The following is a 17,912-nucleotide window of genomic DNA, read 5'->3' as shown; positions in this document are numbered from 1 at the left end:
ATATTGTAAGTTATTTTGCTCTTTACATATTGACATTTACATTGTGTAACAGCACCTGAATGTTAGTGCAACTTACACCTTATTCTATATCAGAATCTGGGCACGCAGAACTTGCAATCAGCATCCTGCATTTTAGCTCAAATTTGGATATCCTTTATAGAACTGACATTCCAAAAGGCTCCTTTTACAAAGCCGCTGTAGCCATCCCCAGGGCAGCAATTGAGACAAAGCCCACAGAAACTGAATGGGCTTTGCTGCATTTTCCACTTGGGAATTGCTAACACAGCTTTGTAAAAGGAGCCCTAAATGTCTCGACACTTAAGACCTACAAACTTAAATATTCTGATACCGTGTAATGAGGCACGTATTTACATTAAGCACAATACAGCAATTTATTTAGATGCTTAAAGGAATACAAAGGGAAATAAAGATCACAAAATTATACATACTACAATAGTGTGTCATATTAGATGGTAGAAATGAATACACCATGTTGGTGTTAACTAAACAAAAACTAAATATTCAAAATGCAGCATTCTGATTTTAAACTGCTTTAAACATTTTATACAGATTTAAAAGGTGTCAAAATTAGTAACTGCAAACTTGTTTTCTTGCATGTGATTTTAGCTTAAAAGATTTCAGAGAACAGACTATCTGAAACACCAGTTTATCATGTCAATATTTCAGAAGAAAATTCTATAATACAAGAGTCCAGTAAACGTCAAGTTGCTGGCCTCTATTTGAGATTGTACAGGTTATGTGCAAAACTAAGTGTCAAAAGTCCATACTAGAGAATTTAAGCTTTTGCTAGGCAAACTAGATACAGCATTTATTACACAGCAGGGCAACACTAAAATAGAGAAGCAATTCTATGATGGATACACAACAATATAAGCTTCACTTGAATAGGTCTAAAAGACTGTACAAATATACATTTCAGCTATTCCAATGAATACATGGAAAATTATCAATCTGCCCTTCCCCCAGTGTACTATACACAATGATCTGGTATTCTGGTAGCTCATCATGTTGGCCCTAAACAAACGTGAAAAAGGATGCTTAAAAAAAAGAAAAAAAAAAACCAAACAAGAGACATACAGTTGAACATATAAAAAGTGTAAGATAAATGATAAAATGCAGAAAGATAAAAGTAAACATCTGCTTTTCTGTGAATGTGTTCTGGAACCACCAGCATATCCAAATGTTTTCACATTGTTATTGTATATTACAACCGCAATTTCAAGCAATTCAGCCAACATTCTAAATAGAAAGGACCACTTGAATAGTGATCATAATCAAACCGCCAAATGACTTAGCAGTCCAAGACAGTACCAATTAGAATTAAGCTTAGCAGTCATAATGAAATGAAAATATTTAGACTGTTACAGATTACAGCATAATATTGATGTTTATGATGAATAAATCATGCTTGCTGGCTACTCAACCCTACTCCAGTTAAGCTGCTGTGCATTGGCTCTGTGACACTGTTAGTCATTTTGTCAAACTGGTCACCATCTTCACTGTCAATTGTGCTATTCTGCCATGCCATCTGCTGATTTGACAAGTTTCCCTCGTTTTCTGTTGCCTTTTTCCATTGCGGTCTATCTTTAGACCAAAAATTTCCTGCTTTTCCATAGGAATTATCATTCCATTTTGAATGTTCATCATCACTATCCAAGACAGCACTTTTTGTTTCTGAAGCTTGCTTGCTGTTACAGCTATCTTCTTTGTGGGATGAATTATTTATACAGGCTTCTTGTTTTAACGTTGATGTATTATCTTCAGAGTCAGATGTTGGCTGTGAACCTGGTCCACTTTCAGACTGAGCAGGGTCTTGATCAACCTCGCTATTCAAGCCCTTAAATATTGGTTTTGGTTTTTCAGCTGACTCATTATCTTCATATTCTTTTTGGTTTTTCTCTAGGGGCTCAGAACTTTTTTCAGCTATCTCCTCCTTTAGGCTTTCTTCTGGATTCTTCTTCAATGTATCACTAGGAGTTTTAATATCAGTACTAGCATTTTGCTCTCCAGCACTCTCAATTGATTCCTCTTCCACATTTTCATAGCAGTCTGAGGAGCTATTATCTTCATTGTCTAGATTAATTTTCTTATCAACAGTCTTACTAGCATTGATTCTAGATGTTGTCTCATCATGGTTTTCGAACATCCATTCAGCTCCAAAATCCATGTTATGTTTTACTTTGTTCAATTCTTTCATGTTAAAACCAAGCAATACACCAGGTTTGTATTTTTCACAGTCTCTGATGCATTTTTTCCTTTTGTTGCTAAAGTGTGAAGCGATATCATTTTTCCATAACCATAAACTGGCTGCTAACTTCTCAATTTCCCTTCTACTAGCATATGGCTGCTTATTGAAGTACTTTGTAAGAAATGATTTCCTTGCTTCATAAGAATCATCTTCATGACCTTTGGGATCTAAAGCCAAAACTACTGGTTCTTCAGGCTTTTCCTCAAAGATAATAGCTGGATCAATTTCATCATCCAATTTTTTCTTTTTTGTCATATTGAATTCTATGTGCTCATAGGTACGTTTTAGTGGTGCTGCTGCTGGAGAGGGATTTAATCTAGCTGGTGCAGTGACTTTATCTTGCCCATTTTGCGTTTTTCCCACACCTCTGCAATGAACAAGGTGCAATGTTATAGTTGATGCAGTCATATTACTGGTATACACACCAAGACAATGTATACATTTGTAGGTTAGTTTTTTCTCAACAGGATGAACCGTTTGAATAACTTGATGTCTCTCCCTTAGATGATGTGCAAGAGCATCAGATATGGGTCCTTTCAGGATAGAAAAACAGAGAGGACAAAGAGTTTTGCCTACATCTTTTTTGTAGGGGACTGCAGCCTGGGGTGAGCTCTTTACTGGTACATCTGTCTTTTCTTGAACTTTGGGCTGTGGTTTAGGAGGAACAGTAGTAGTATTCTGGGCATGATAGGCTACAGACTCAGCTGGGGCATCTCTTAGGTTATATGTTGTTACAAGTAAATGTATATTAGTGTGACTACCCTGCTGTAAAGTCAAATCAAAAGTCAAAGTGGAATCTGTTTTAGGTCCCATTTCTTCATCGACATGAACCATTCGCATATGAGCAGCCATTTTTTCAACATCATTAAATGTTGAGCGGCAGTATGGACAAGATAAGCCATGGATTAGCATATGATTAAGCAGCGTATCAGTGGGTAAATAGCGATTACAGTACAGACATTTGCTAGTGAAATTGTGTATTTTCATTATGTAGTTGGCTACTGCAGGCACCTTCTCAGCTTTGTGCTCCTTTTCAAAATGTACACTGTACACATTCTCAGGAAACAATTCATTACAAATTGTACAAATTTTCCACTTTTGCGTAGACGATGTATTTGTACTGTTTGCTGCAGCAGCTGCGGCGGCAGCAGCAGCTGCGGCAGCTGCAGCAGCTGCTGCTGATGTAGGTGGTTTTGAGCTAGTCTGAGCCAATACTCTTGATGCTGCCTGAGATGGAATTAATGAAGCTGGTTTCAACTGGGATGATGAAAGGCTAGTAGATGAATTGGCAGACTGCATTGTGTATCTTACAGGCGCTTGTGTTCTTTGTTCTGTTCCAATTGTGTAAGGCCGTCCATTCCCACTTGGTATTAATTGTTTCATGGTTTGTGACTGCTGTGACATAGGAACTGGGCCACTGCCACCCATACCTAATCTCACTTGCTGCCCAACAGAATAACCTGATGGTATTGATTTGACACCATAATTATTTTGTTGCATATGAACACCAGACATCATATTTACTCCTCCAGAATTTAATGTAGGCTTTGGTATAGTGAGTCGATTCATCATTTGCTGTGAGGAAAGAGGACGCATATTTCCTGAAGACATAGGGCCAATTCTTTGAGGAACCCCTAGCACTTTTTTATCTTGTGGTTTTGGAGCTATTAACATCAATGGTTTTGACCTTGGAACCACAACATTAGTATGCCCTATCATTGCCGTTACCTGATATCCTATGCGCTCATGGTCTTCAATAACATGCTGCACTAAAGCTTCATACGACTTAGGCATAAAAAGGCAACGTTTACAGTGAATACTGTTATCATCCCGAGGGTTTGAACTTAAAGAAACTGCACCATTGAGAGACTTTTCACCTGCCTTTGCTACATAAGGTGCTGCAACATGCTGAAAATGTTCCCTGTAAATGTGCTTTCTAACTATTTCATAGAGTGGATCTCGGTAAGTGCACTTTTTACAGTAATACACAGCTTGTTCTATACTGTCAGCATGTTTAGGTTTAAGGCTTTCATGTTTGTTTTTATCCTTAAAATTGCCCATGCCTCCACTCTGTGCAGCAACATTCGGAGCATGAAATATTTTAATGTGCATTTCCAAAGTCTTTTTATCCCCATTAAATGTACAGTAGGGGCAGTTCAGAAGGATTCGATTTTCAAAGTCTTCATTATGAACATTCCGGAAGTGACTTTTGTAGGCAGAAAAGAACTTCGAAGAAAATGGACATGCACTGCAGCAAAATGGTTTTGTACGATAGTCCTTTAAAGAGAGAGACAGAGAGATATTATCAGACTCTGTGTAAAAAAATTACATATAATAAAATATTCTCCAGCATGCATATTAATTTATTGTATAATTGTACACTGCATTTTCCTTATTTTCAAGATTAAGCACATTTTATAAATACTATAAACCTCTTTGGAGAAACATTTCTCAAAGTTCATAAAACATTAGAAGAAACTGCTACACTTCAAATATTAAATCACATTTTTGTAAATTAGCACACCCAAAACAGGAGTTGTTAAATCAAAGTAGTAATCTTCCAAACCTGATTTTTTGTAAGCGAAGGGTCCCATAAACCTACATCATCCCATGTAGTGTTCTTCATATAAAAGTCATTAGGTTCAAACTGTTTAAAATCCTGAATAAAAATATGGGGAAGAGGGGAAAAAAGTATAAGAGAACTTTCTTTGCCTTTCAAAAACAAATCTTGGGAGCTTAACAGAGAATGCCTAATTTAAGCAGTAGAGTATCTCTCCAAAACAAGGCAATTGTGGAGGCAATTAAAAAAAAAAAAAAAAAAGACTATGATTATAAAACCCAAAGCATGTCAGAAGCCAGGATACCACTGAAAGGAATTGAAAACAGGAGGGCATTTAAAGTATAAAAGCTGGTTTTATTACCTTTAACAACGTTAGTTGTTTCTCCTTAGAAGAGATAAGGTATCAACCGTGCACACAGGGGATTCAGATTCAATAAAGTTAGTTGAAAACCAAAATAAAACCAAAACAAAACAAAAACAAAATCAGTAGACTCAAAGATGCAAAAAAAATATCAAAACAAGTTGAGCTGCTGGTATTTCAGTTTGGAAAGCAATACTGAAGGCTATCATGTAGCTATATAGCACAACAAAGCAGTAACTTGGAATCTAATCAAAGGAAAGATTAAGTTCTTACCTCATTAATCTTGTAACCCATACTCTATTCCTGAGCCTTTTGGTAGTCAATCCCTTCTCCCGAAAACTCTTGTAAGAAGCTTCATTTGCATGCTTTTGCTCTTCCTCATACCTGTGAGCTGCCCTCCAATTCCTTAGTATGTAACAAAGCAGAGTCACCACTGGTGCAGATCTCAGGTCTTCGCCCTTCCAAATGCATCAGAAATTGGAACACTTCCAGGCTTTCACGTGTGCAACAGTTGACCACTTTTTACTCTGTAAAATGGTAGCAACTACATCCTATAGTTAGTCCCTACGCACTAGTGCTGTGTGCTCAAGAGCTGTGAGTTTCAGATCCTGCAGGGCTATTTGGCCCTGCGTGAGATGTGAATGACAGGGAAGTCTGAGATCCTGGCCCAGTTGTAGATGAACCAGGTCTGCATACTATGGGCATCTCAACCAATCTGGTGCCATTAGATTCACCCTTCTCTGGTGCACCATGATTCTGCATAGCAGACCGCCTATTATGAGCCATGGAGGAAAGGCATAGAGGAGACCTGTCTTTGGCCACAGATGGACCATGATGTCCAGAATGTTGTCTCCTGGTTTACACCTTCGGCTGAAAAACCGAGTTGCTTTCTTGTTGGAAGCAGACGCCATTAGTTTGAACACTGGATTTCCCCCATCTCTTCACTATACAAGTGAAGGCTTTCTGGTTTAGCAACCATTCCCCAGGATCCAGGGTTTGGCGGCTGAGAAAATCTGGTTGTACGTTTTCCACTCCTGCAACATGTGCTGCTGAATGCGCTAAAAGATGAGTTTCTACCCATTGAAAGAACATTTGGGCTTCCAGGCAGAGGGTACACTCGTTGTGCCCCTTGGCGATTGACAGGCTACTACCGTTACATTGTCCGAGAAGACTCAAACCACCTTATTCTTCAGGGCACTCAGGGGAGCCAGACAAATTGCTCAAAGTTCCAAGCGATTGATTGACCACTTCCACTGGGAAGGGGTCCAGCATTCCTGGACTGGATTTCCTTTGCAATACGCTCCTCAGCCATAAAGGCTGATGTGCATCATCAAGATCACCCATGTTGAGATACAAAGGAGACAGAGGATTCAACCGTCAGACTAGACTATGACGAGCCTTTTCTGTCCAAGGGAACCGTTGATACAGCGGATCCTTCTGCGGACACCAACGGGAAAGAAGTGCCTTTTGGAATGGTTTGACCAGGGTATGATGTCTACGGTTGCAACCATCGACCTCAGCACCTGCAAGTATTAAACTAAACCTTAGATTTGTAGACCGGGTCATCCCACCAATAGGTGCGCGACTCGGTTAACAATGAGAATGGTACATAGATAAAAAGAAAAAGAATAAACTAAAATTTAGGGGAAAATTAATATGTGTGGTTTCCAAAATAATTAGCAAACTAAACTGTCCTCAAGGTTTTCCAAAATGATTGAAAGGAGCCTAGACTCCTAAATGTAAGTGGCAGGCTATTCCAAAGTTTTGTCAATTTAAAGGAAAAATATCAACTAGATTTCTGAATATTTTTATTTTTACCCTTAAATGAGGGAAAGGAAAGTTTCAACCTTTGAGAACTTCTGGCAGGATGAGATTTATGAACGTTTCAACACAAGGAGGTAAGAGGAATAAAGAGGCCGAATAAGATCTTAAATGTAATACAAATGCATTTGAAATGGATCCTAAGATGGATCGAGAGCCAGTGTAACTTTCTAAGCAATGGGGACATATAGTCAAGCTTACTCTTTCCAAAGATCAGCTTAGCAGTGGTATTCTGTATCAGTTGGAATATTGCCAGGCAGTTGGAGTGGGCATGCTCTGAAAGGCTCAGATCTGTTGAAGAAGCTTCTCCTTGCGTGCTCTGGAAGAAATACTTTGTTTGCTCCTTAAGCAAAGCGGACACCCAAATATTCCAACTGTTGCATCGTTACGAGGCAACTCTTCTAAAAGCTGACCACCCAGCTGAGCTTCTGCAGCAACTGGACAACTTTGTGAACTGCCTGGTGTCCCTTGGACTCAGATTGGGCTCTGATGAGCCAATTGTCCAGATACAGACAGACTTGCATGCCCACTCTGCGCAGGTGGGCTATCACTACCATAATCCCCTTGGTGAAGGTCCATGGTGCTGTAGCCAGCCCAAAGGGCAAAGCTGTGATCTAGAGGTCTCCTGTGCCCTGGAACAATGGGATATGTAGATAGGCCTCTGGTCAAATCCAGAGAGGCTAGAAATTTCCCTGGTGTGACCAATGTGATCACCGACCTCACTGTTTCTATTTGGAACCGCAGGATTTTGAGGGCTGCATAGACTGTTTTGAGATCCAGGATCGGTCTCCAATTCTCAAAACCTCTTTTTAGCATGATAAAAGTACATCAAGTATCTGCTGGAGCCCAAGTCTGCCTCTGGAACAGACTCTTAAGGTTTCTATATCCAGCAATCTTTGGACTGTTGCTCTGATCTTTGTAGCTTTTTCCAGCTTCTCTACTGGGGAGTCCAGAATAAAATCTGGAAGGGGACAATAGAACTTGAGTTTGTACCCCTCCTGCAGAATGTCCAGTACCCAGAAATCTGTGGTGATCTCCAATCATTCTTTTAAAAATACCGAAAGGCTCCCTCCAATGCGTGGAGGCTCGGTCACTAGCCTTTGTAATGTAATGTAATGTAATTTATTTCTTATATACCGCTACATCCGTTAGGTTCTAAGCGGTTTACAGAAAATATACATTAAGATTAGAAATAAGAAAGGTACTTGAAAAATTCCCTTACTGTCCCGAAGGCTCACAATCTAACTAAAGTACCTGGAGGGTAATAGAGAAGTGAAAAGTAGAGTTAGAGGAAAAATAAAAATAAAATAAACATTTTAACAAGACAGCATTGATCTAAATACTTTGGAAGGTAGAAGAGAGGAGAGAAAGGAATAGAAGCAGGAAGGGGGAGCCGTTGAACAGTAGAATTCTGGAGAAATTTAAATGATAGAAATAGAACAAAACAAAGACAAAAGGCAAAACAATAGATAAGATTAAAGATAAATCATAAGCTGGAAAGAAAAATAAAATAAAACTTTGTCTTCAATCCACGGTTTCAGCGTCAGTGATGAAGTGGAGCAAGTAAGTTTAGGAGGAGCGATTGACGTTTCCAGAAAGGGCTTCTTCAGGGAAGAGACTTGGCAGACAGTCCCAGGATGCCTATGTCTCCTCCCCTGCGATGTTCTCCCATCCATGCATTCCCTCCCAGACACACTGCCCGTGCCCCAGCCGCTCCAAGGAGGCTGCCTCAGATGAGGCCCACGGTGAATGCAGGATTCTCTCCTCTGCGGGAAAGCCGCCCGGAGCCGACAGTCGATCTTAGCGGATTGCATGGGGGGAAGAGTTCACACTCTTGGTAGGATCGGGTCTGTGTGCTCTCGGTGGTTGTGGCTGGTCTCGTTGCTGCTTAGGTGTAAAAGCAGTTGATCTCCACTGCTGCTGATATTTAAAGCAGGTAGATTGATCTCTTAAACGGGATATAGGGGGAGGAGCTCACATGCCTGGTTGGATCGGGGCAAGGGCTCCTATTATTGGCTGCTTAGGTGTAAAAGCAGTTGATCTCCTACTTCTGATAATATTTAAAAGCAAGCATATTGATTTTTCCAACGGAATGCTGGGGGAAGAGCTTACTTGTTTGGCTGGATCAGGGCAAAGGGCTCTCAGTAGAGGTGGCTGGTCCTGTTGCTGCTTAGGTGTAAAAAACAGTTGATCTTCCTAGTGGACTGCAGGGGGAGGTGGAGCTCACACTCTTAGCTGGATCGGGTCTGTGTGCTCTTGGTAGTTGCGGATAGTTCCGCTGCTGCTGAGGTGTAAAAGCAGTTGATTTCCCACTGTTGCTGATATTTAAAAGCAGGTAGATTGATCTCTCCAATGGACTGCAGAGGGAGGAGCTCACATGCCTGGCTGGATCGGGGCAAAGGGCTCTTGGTAGTGGTGGCTGGTCCTGCTGCTGCTTAGGTGTAAAAGCAGTTGATTTTCCTAGTGAACTGCAGGGAGGGTGGAGCTCATATTTTTGCAGGACCGGGACTGTGGGTTTTTGGTGGGTTGGTCCCGTTGCTGCTTAGGTGTAAAAGCAATTGATCTCCCACTGCTGCTGATATTTAAAAGCAGGCAGATTGTCCAGGGAGAGGAGCTCTGCACTCAAACTGCCATCTTCCTTGCCTCCAAGTTCCGGAATATTTGGGGTGGAGGTAGAGCAGGTTCCCGATCATTATGGATGCCTAGCGCCTCCAAATTTTTCTGGTGTTCTGAAATGGTGTCTGGCCTGAGGAATCTCTAGAATATTGATATCGCCTAGAGGCAAGAAAAGTACTTCACCTCGATCCCTTAGAGGATCAAAGCCCACAAGCCTGGTAAGGATTTTGGCTTATGGTCTTGTACACTGGCCATAAGGTCAGCCAGGCCGTTACCAAAAAGTAACTGTCCCTTAAATTGCAGCTTGGAAGAATCACCTGACCACTATAATCCACAGCATTATGTAGGCAGAGATAAGAGTAAACTGACATCTTGCTCACAACCATAAAAAGGTCAGAGCATCTGTCATGTAATCCACTCCAGTAATCAAAAATGAAAGATCCTTGTCCACAATAGTGTCTGGATTGTGACGCAATAATGTGACAGGTTCTGACAACAAAAGATGCTGCCATGGCCACTTTCAAACTAGAGGCTGCGGACTTGAAAAGCTATTTGAGTACAGAATCTATTCTGCGGTCTTGGACATCCTTCAACACCATGCCACCTTCACTGGGGAGAAAGGTGTGCTTGGTAACCTGCACAACCAGAGAATCCACCTTTGGGGAAACAAAAAGCTGGTTAAATGTAACAGCCATTGGATAGAGCTTAGTCATAGCCACCCGCAGGGGCTCTTCCGGCACGTCCCAGTGATCTGTAAGTATCTTCGTGATGTCTTGATGCTCTAGAAAATAGAAAGACTCCAGCTTAATGCTACTCATAAGGGAGCACTGCTTTACTGAGGCCTGAGGAATCTCTAGCTTTAACTCCTGGAGGGATTCCGAGATCATCCCTATCAGCGCTGACAGTATGAACAGTTTGCACACAGTGGAGTCCTCCCCAAGATCCAGAGTGTCCTCCAGATCTGGGTCCTGCAGTCCTGTAGCTACAGTATCATCACCCACTGCAGAAGTTCCTGTTAGGATTAGGCATAAAAATAGAATCCTGACCATTTGAATTGTTCACAGGCAGACTGTTCCCAGACTGTGCATGGCACTTCTACTGAGGGCTTACATTCTGGGGAGGATGACCCACTAGCAGTAGCAGGACCACAATTCCAGATGGATTGATAGGGCCCTTCCTTGTAAAGCAGATCGGCCTGAATCATCATAGTAATTCGGTGTGTTGGGGAGGGGAATCCTTGCCCCTGAGGGGAATAGGGCCCCTGCAATCCTGGTTTTGAACTTTTGCACAATTTTACTGTGGTAGCACTATTTTCTCAGTGGTAACTCCCACATTGTGGAACCCACTCCCACCTAACCTGAGATTTTCTCAGTGGTAACTCCCACATTGTGGAACCCACTCCCACCTAACCTGAGGAAAGAACCAACTCAGCAAAATTCAAATCTAACCTAAAAACTTATTTCCAAAGATGCGTATGATGTTTAGACCTGGAGTCTGATTTAAGTGATCTTAGTCCACATGCCCTTTTGTTTTTTCCTCCCCCATTAATTTATTTTTCACAATGTAATCCTACCCGTCTCCCTTTTGTATCCTGTGAAGTTATATCATTTGTTCTGTTATATATTTTAATTGTATATGTCAAACCTCCCTGTTTTTAACTTACAGTATTAAAAAGTATTATGTAAACTGATTAGGAATGCTGAAGCAGTATGTCAAGCTCAAATAAAACTTGAAACTGTTGCATCTCATCGGGGATGCACTTTCGCTGTGCCCCCGCCCATTTAGAATTTGAGGATTTTCCTCATGTGGACTGGGTCCCAGAACCCCCCCATATGCTGCACGGCACGTGGAACATAGATGCCCCTCAGATTGCCATCCATCGCAAATAGGGCGTGAATCTGAAGTATTCTTCCCTGAAGAGTCCATCCCACCTTTTTTTCAGCAAAAACAAAATGTTTAGAGACAGACAGAAGATTTAATTTCAAATCAGTAAATCCAAGATGGCCACGGCAGCAGTGGGCATCAAAAATTTTTTGAGATAGGGGGACCTAGGACTAACCTTAAAAAACAAACAAACCCAAATCGATTTGCCAGGCTGTCAGCCTGTTACATTGTGCCATGCTGCATGCTGGAAGCTTCAAGATGGAAGCTATAAGCTTACAGAGAGAACCTCTGCTTCAACAAGCCTGAAACTTGGACTGCCTGTTTCTTCCGACTGCCTCTTGGGCCCAATGTCTCAGTCAGAGACCTCGACCCCCCTCCAGAGCCCATGCACGCAAACTGGGGAGGAATACCATTGGCCTAGATCCTGGATAAACTGCCAGGGAGTCTGCGTTCAAACCCAGTAGTGGACGAACCTGGGGAAAGCTATGCTTTCAAGAGAATAGTCCCAAAACTCTCGAACTGTGAAAGCAGGCTTGTCTGAGTAGGTGCACTACAAATCAGCCAAACCCTTGAAAGTAGACCCTCTGCTTTAGAGTCTGTAGTGTCCCACAGCCAAAGCTGTCCAAGAGAATTCTCTGCAGCATGAAAAATAAGTCATGCAAATTAGTGGAAAAATTACTGAATTTAAAGAAAATATAAACATGAGCAGAATAGACAATCTCCTACTGTCTCGCTTGTAGAAGACAACTGAGGAATTGAAGGGCAGTTCAGAGGTTAAGAGGAGTAAAAATATGCAAATGAAGCTTCCTACAAGAGTTCTCGCAAGATTGACTACCTGAAGGTTCAGAAATAGAGTGGAGTTATACAAGAAACACATATGATTTAAAAGTAAAAGCAGATAGATGTGCTCTATTGAGTACACAATTCTCAATATGTCCTTTACATTGAAGAAATTCCAAGTACGTGTGTATGAGAGAGAGAGAGAGAAACTTTGTGTGAGAATGTAAGATGTACAGGAACTATGGGTGGTTCTTTTGTATATTTCTAAGAGGGATATTATTTGGTGTGGTATTACTCTCCCACCTCCCTATACAGTGGTGCCTCGCATAACGAACGCCTCGCACAGCGAACGCTGCGCACAACGAACTTTATGTCTTGCTCCCTACAACGAACTTCGTTTCACACAACGAAGTCGCCCGAGCTGCATCCTTCCGCGCAGGCACTGCGCTTAACTGCCCTCTCTCCGCCTGGCTCCCTCTTGCCCCCCCCGACTCCCCGACACGATCGGGGCAAAAAGGAGCCCAAGCCCTCTTGCCCCGCCGATTCCCCAACTCCCCGACAATTTCGGGCCAGGAGGGAGCCCAAGTCCTCCTGGCCACGGCGACCCCCTAACCCCACCCTGCACTACATTACGGGCAGGAGGGATCCCAGGCCCTCCTGCCCTCGACGCAAACCCCCCCTCCCCCCAACGCCCGCCCCCCCCCCCAAGAACCTCCGACCGCCCCCCCAGCCGACCCGCGACCCCCCTGGCCGACCCCCACGACACCCCCAACCCCCTTCCCCGTACCTTTCTGTAGTTGGCCGGACAGACGGGAGCCAAACCCGCCTGTCCGGCAGGCAGCCAACGACGGAATGAGGCCGGATTGGCCCATCCGTCCCAAAGCTCCGCCTACTGGTGGGGCCTAAGGCGCCTGGGCCAATCAGAATAGGCCCGGGAGCCTTAGGTCCCTCCTGGGGGCAGGGCCTGAGGCACATGGTCGGGTTGGGCCCATGTGCCTCAGGCCCTGCCCCCAGGAGGGACCTAAGGCTCCCGGGCCTATTCTGATTGGCCCAGGCGCCTTAGGCCCCACCAGTAGGCGGAACTTTGGGACGGATGGGCCAATCCGGCCTCATTCCGTCGTTGGCTGCCTGCCGGACAGGCGGGTTTGGCTCCCGTCTGTCCGGCCAACTACAGAAAGGTACGGGGAAGGGAGTTGGGGGTGTCGTGGGGGTCGGCCAGGGGGGTCGCGGGTCGGCTGGGGGGGCGGTCGGAGGTTCTTGGGGGGGGGGCTGTCGTTGGGGGGAGGGAGGGTTTGCGTCGAGGGCAGGAGGGCCTGGGATCCCTCCTGCCCGTAATGTAGTGCAGGGTGGGGTTAGGGGGTCGCCGTGGCCAGGAGGACTTGGGCTCCCTCCTGGCCCGATATTGTCGGGGAGTTGGGGAATCGGCGGGGCAAGAGGGCTTGGGCTCCCTTTTGCCCCGATCGTGTCGGGGAGTCGGGGGGGCAAGAGGGCTTGAGCTCCCTTTTGCCCCGATCGTGTCGGGGAGGCGGGGGGGCAAGAGGGCTTGAGCTCCCTCTTGCCCCGATCGTGTCGGGGGTGCCAGGGACCACACGGAGTCACCCACCGTACCACCCGATTCGGGTAAGCGCAGGTATCGGTGGGTGGCTTATTTGCGGGGGGGGTGCCTTATTTTACATTTTTTTCTAAAAAGGGGGGGCTGTCTTATTTGATGGCCCTGCCTTATCATCGGGGAAACACGGTAGAAAAAAAAAAAAAAATGAACAGTTAAGTCCCAGTTTTTGCCGCTGAGACTCTGCCCTCTCTCACTGTAAAATTAGACTCTACTTAGTCTGTCTTTAAATTTAAAAAATGTGTGTTGTTTTAAAAAACAATTATGTTTTTAGATGTATCTAAATAAAAATAGTAACCAAAAATTTATCTTTTTTTATGTCACCTTAGCATATTTTATGCTACAGAACGAATTATTTTTTTTAACATGTATTGTTATGGGAAAACGCGTTTCACATAACGAACTTTTCGCATAACAAACTTGCTCCTGGAACGAATTAAGTTCGTTGTGTGAGGCACCACTGTATTTAGTATTCTCCCCATCACTGTTTTAAATTCCTAATCATTCAGGGTAGTAGCAGGACACATACAGGCTATTTGCATCTGTGTTATTTTAAATAAATTGACAAACACCACAAACAGAAAATTGGAGCTCTCCACTTACAGTAACATCTAGTAACTTACAAAAATTTTATTTCTAACTTGAGGTTCCACTTTGTTCCTGTTTATTAGAAAAGTCTTTGAACTTTTTGCTGAGCTTAACTAAAGTTTGGACAAATTATCTTAAAGAGGGCATATCAGATAAGAGAATCCAGATTAGTCTAATATTATGCAGCTCTGGTTTTATTTTAATTCTCACCAAAATCCAATCTAATCTAATTTTAGGATTCTCTCTCACCTTATACCTAATAGGGCCAAGGTGGTTTATTCAAACCAAACCAGAAAGCCACTGAGAATTTCAATTAAAATAATCAATGAAAAATTAGGTTTCACCTGATAATTTTCCACGATTTAGTCCTATCAGACCAATCCAGACTATTGGGTTACGTCCGTCAAACAGCGGATGGAAACAGTAGTTCTTTGTGAGTTGCTCCTTAAAGATAGCATGCAGCTTAAAACTTTCAGTATTCCGACTAGCTGTGCAATTGTGCTCATGACCACATTGTTGGTCACCACCGAAAACTCAAGACCATATGTCCCATTTAGCCAGTAACTTCAACAACAACAATATACTCTAACCTGACATACAGGTAATTAACTGAGTCAGCTTATATTCTACTTATGTGCAGATATTTCACCAAGGAGGTGTGCGAGACGAGCACAGTGCAGTGACGAAACTTGAAAATAGGATGAATGAAACCTCTCAATAAGACAAACAGGAAAAAATGCCACACAGCAAAAATAAACCAGTGAAAGAAGCAGGGCGGGTTTCTGGACTGATCTGGCAGGAATAAAAAAAGAAATTATTGGGTAAAACCCGTGGAGCGGTGAATGGTAGCACGGGGCGGTGAACAAGTAGTGAATGCGCGGTGAACGAGCGTTCGATCCGGCAGCCCACTCTCTCCCGCCAGCGGTCCATGCATCTCCCTCCCTCCTTTTTCCTTACCTTTTCTTCTTGAAACTGGCGATTTCTATAAGGCTACGAGCTCTATTACAGCCAGAGCCTTGAAGTTGCGTTGCGTTGCCTGCTGGAAAAAGTCTCCTCTGACGCAACTTCCTGTTTCCGGTTGCATCGGAGGAGACTTTTCTAGCAGGCAACCCGACGTGACTTCAAGGCTCTGGCTGCAATACAGCTCGTAGCCTTATAGAAATCGCCAGTTTCAAGAAGAAAAGGTAAGGGAAAAGGAGGGAGGGAGAAAATGCACGGCTGGCCGGTGGGAGGGAGCTGCTGGACCGCGTGAAGGGTGCTGGGGATGGGGGGATGGAGAGGAAAAGACGCTGAAGACGGTGACGGGGCAGTAAAAGAGACAGCAGGGACGGTGACGGGGTGGTGAAGGGGACGGCAGAGACAGGGACAGGGCGGTGAAAGGACCAGCGGGGACGGGGCAGTGCAGAGGATGGTGGTCCGGGGACAGAATTTTTCCCCGTGCCATTCTCTACCTATGATCCCACAAGAATATACAAGTCTGATGTTTCTCTCCTTGTCTGATATTTGTGTATTGCCATATATTTACTTTTGAGGGGTTTTTTTTGTTTGCTTTTTTTTTTAGTTATATAGTACATAAGTTAATTTAACCATCAAAAGAATTTTTCTATATATTTTTTGCATTTTTCTGTATATACGTTCTCTACCATTTTTTGTTTTTGACTATTATCAGCCACTGAAACCATGTCAAATAGCTGTGAAAAGGTAGTGATGAAACCTAGAGATGGCCACTGAAGTAGCTGTATGCTCTAGCATTGAAACTTGGTCATGAAGCTGCCTTTCCCAGCTGTGCCAAAAGATCGATTGGCAACGCAGCTGTGCTACAGAGGTCGTCCGTATCATCTACGTAGCTTAAAAGTGACTTGGGAGTTCTGATCGACAAGTCGATGAAGCTGTCCACACAATGTGTGGCGGCAGCGAGAAGGGTGAACAGAATGCTAGGAATGATAAAGAAGGGGATCACGAACAGATCGGAGAAGGTTATCATGCCGCTGTACCGAGCCAAGGTGCACCCTCACCTGGAGTACTGCGTACAGCACTGCTCACTGTACACAAAGGACACGGTACTACTTGAAAGGGTCCAGAAAAGAATGACTAAGATGGTTAAGGAATTGGAGGAGCTGCCGTATAGCAAAAGATTAGAGAAACTGGGCCTGTTCTCCCTCGAACAGAGGAGATTGAGAGGGGACATGATTAAAATATTCAAGATACTGAAGGAGATAGACTTAGTAGATAAGGACAGGTTGCTCACCCTCTCCAAGGTAGGGAGAACAAGAGGGCACTCTTTAAAGTTGAAAGAGGATAGATTCCGTACAAACATAAGGAAGTTCTTCACCCAGAGAGTGGTAGAAAACTTGGAAAGCTCTTCCGGAGTCTGCCATAGGGGAAAACACCCTCCAGGGATTCAAGACAAAGTTAGACAAGTTCCTGCTGAACAAGGACGTATGCTGGTAGGGCTAGTCTCAGTTAGGGTGCTGGTCTTTGACCAAAGGGCCGCTGCGTGAACGAACTGCTGGGCATGATGGACCACTGGTCTGACCCAGTAGCGGCAATTCTTATGTTCTTGTTGTGGCAGATATGCTCATAGTTTGCTGCTAATGCAATTGTACCATATAGTCAGTGAGCAATGAAGTTGAATGGAAAGCCTGACGTACCATAGGACAGAGGTTTTCAACACGTGGTAAGCGTACCCCAGGGGGTACATGCACCATTGTCAGGGGGAATGCAGCGCTGGCGCTGTAAGTCTCCCAACTTCCTTTTGCTGTCATGTATCTCCTGTCTTCCTTGTCTTCTCTCCCCAGCAGCTCACTGTGTGCTTTTAATTTCCCCCTACAGCTGCCACTAGCATTAGTTTAACCGGCAATTCTATCAGGCAGTCTCTGGGTCTTTGCTAGGCCGCCTGCCTCCGATGATGCAACTTTCTCTTTCGTCAGAGGCGGGCCAGCCTAGCAAAGGCCCTGAGGCTGCCTGATAAAACAGCAGCTAACCTGACACTTGCAGCAGCTGTTTGAGGAAATTAAAAGCACACAGTGAGCTGCCGCTAGGGAGTGTAGAGGTGCTGCTGGACATGGGGGAGAGGGAGGGGGAGGAGGAGGAGGAAGAGGTCCTGCTGGTCATGGGGGAGGGGGAGGAGGGGGAATAGGTGCTGCTGGCTGGACATAGGGGAGGGGGGAGGAGGAAAGGGGGAAGAGGTGCTGCCGGACATGGGAGAGAGGGAGGGGAAGAGGTATTGCTGGACATGGGGGAGGAGGGAAGGTGTACTGCTAGACATGGGGAGAGAGAGAGAAGTGCTTCTGGACAGGGAGGAGGCACCTCTTCTGGGGAGGAGGAAAGGGGGGAAGAGGTGCTGCTGGACATGGGGGAGGAGGAAATGGAGAAGAGGTGCTGCTGGACATGGGCAGGGGGAGGAGGAAAGGGGAAGATGTGC

At 44.1% G+C, this 17,912-nt stretch overlaps 1 protein-coding gene across 3 annotated transcripts in view; it reads right to left on the bottom strand.

Annotated features, from left to right (window-relative positions):
- Window positions 1-378: 378 nt before the first annotated feature.
- The window catches only part of ADNP (activity dependent neuroprotector homeobox), a 106,822-nt gene continuing 89,288 nt past the window's right edge, over window positions 379-17,912 (bottom strand). For all 3 annotated transcript variants that reach the window (XM_033963715.1, XM_033963714.1, XM_033963713.1), the window contains exons 3-4: window positions 4,836-4,928; window positions 379-4,546 (exon numbers count right to left, since the gene is read on the bottom strand). In XM_033963715.1, coding sequence (XP_033819606.1) covers window positions 1,424-4,546; window positions 4,836-4,928 — 3,216 coding nt within the window. In that variant the 3' untranslated portion in view covers window positions 379-1,423. The remainder of the gene's footprint in view (window positions 4,547-4,835; window positions 4,929-17,912) is intronic.

Source organism: Geotrypetes seraphini, chromosome 11, assembly GCF_902459505.1.
Source record: "Geotrypetes seraphini chromosome 11, aGeoSer1.1, whole genome shotgun sequence".
NCBI lineage: Eukaryota > Metazoa > Chordata > Amphibia > Gymnophiona > Dermophiidae > Geotrypetes > Geotrypetes seraphini.
This window is presented reverse-complemented; position numbering and strand designations above follow the sequence as displayed.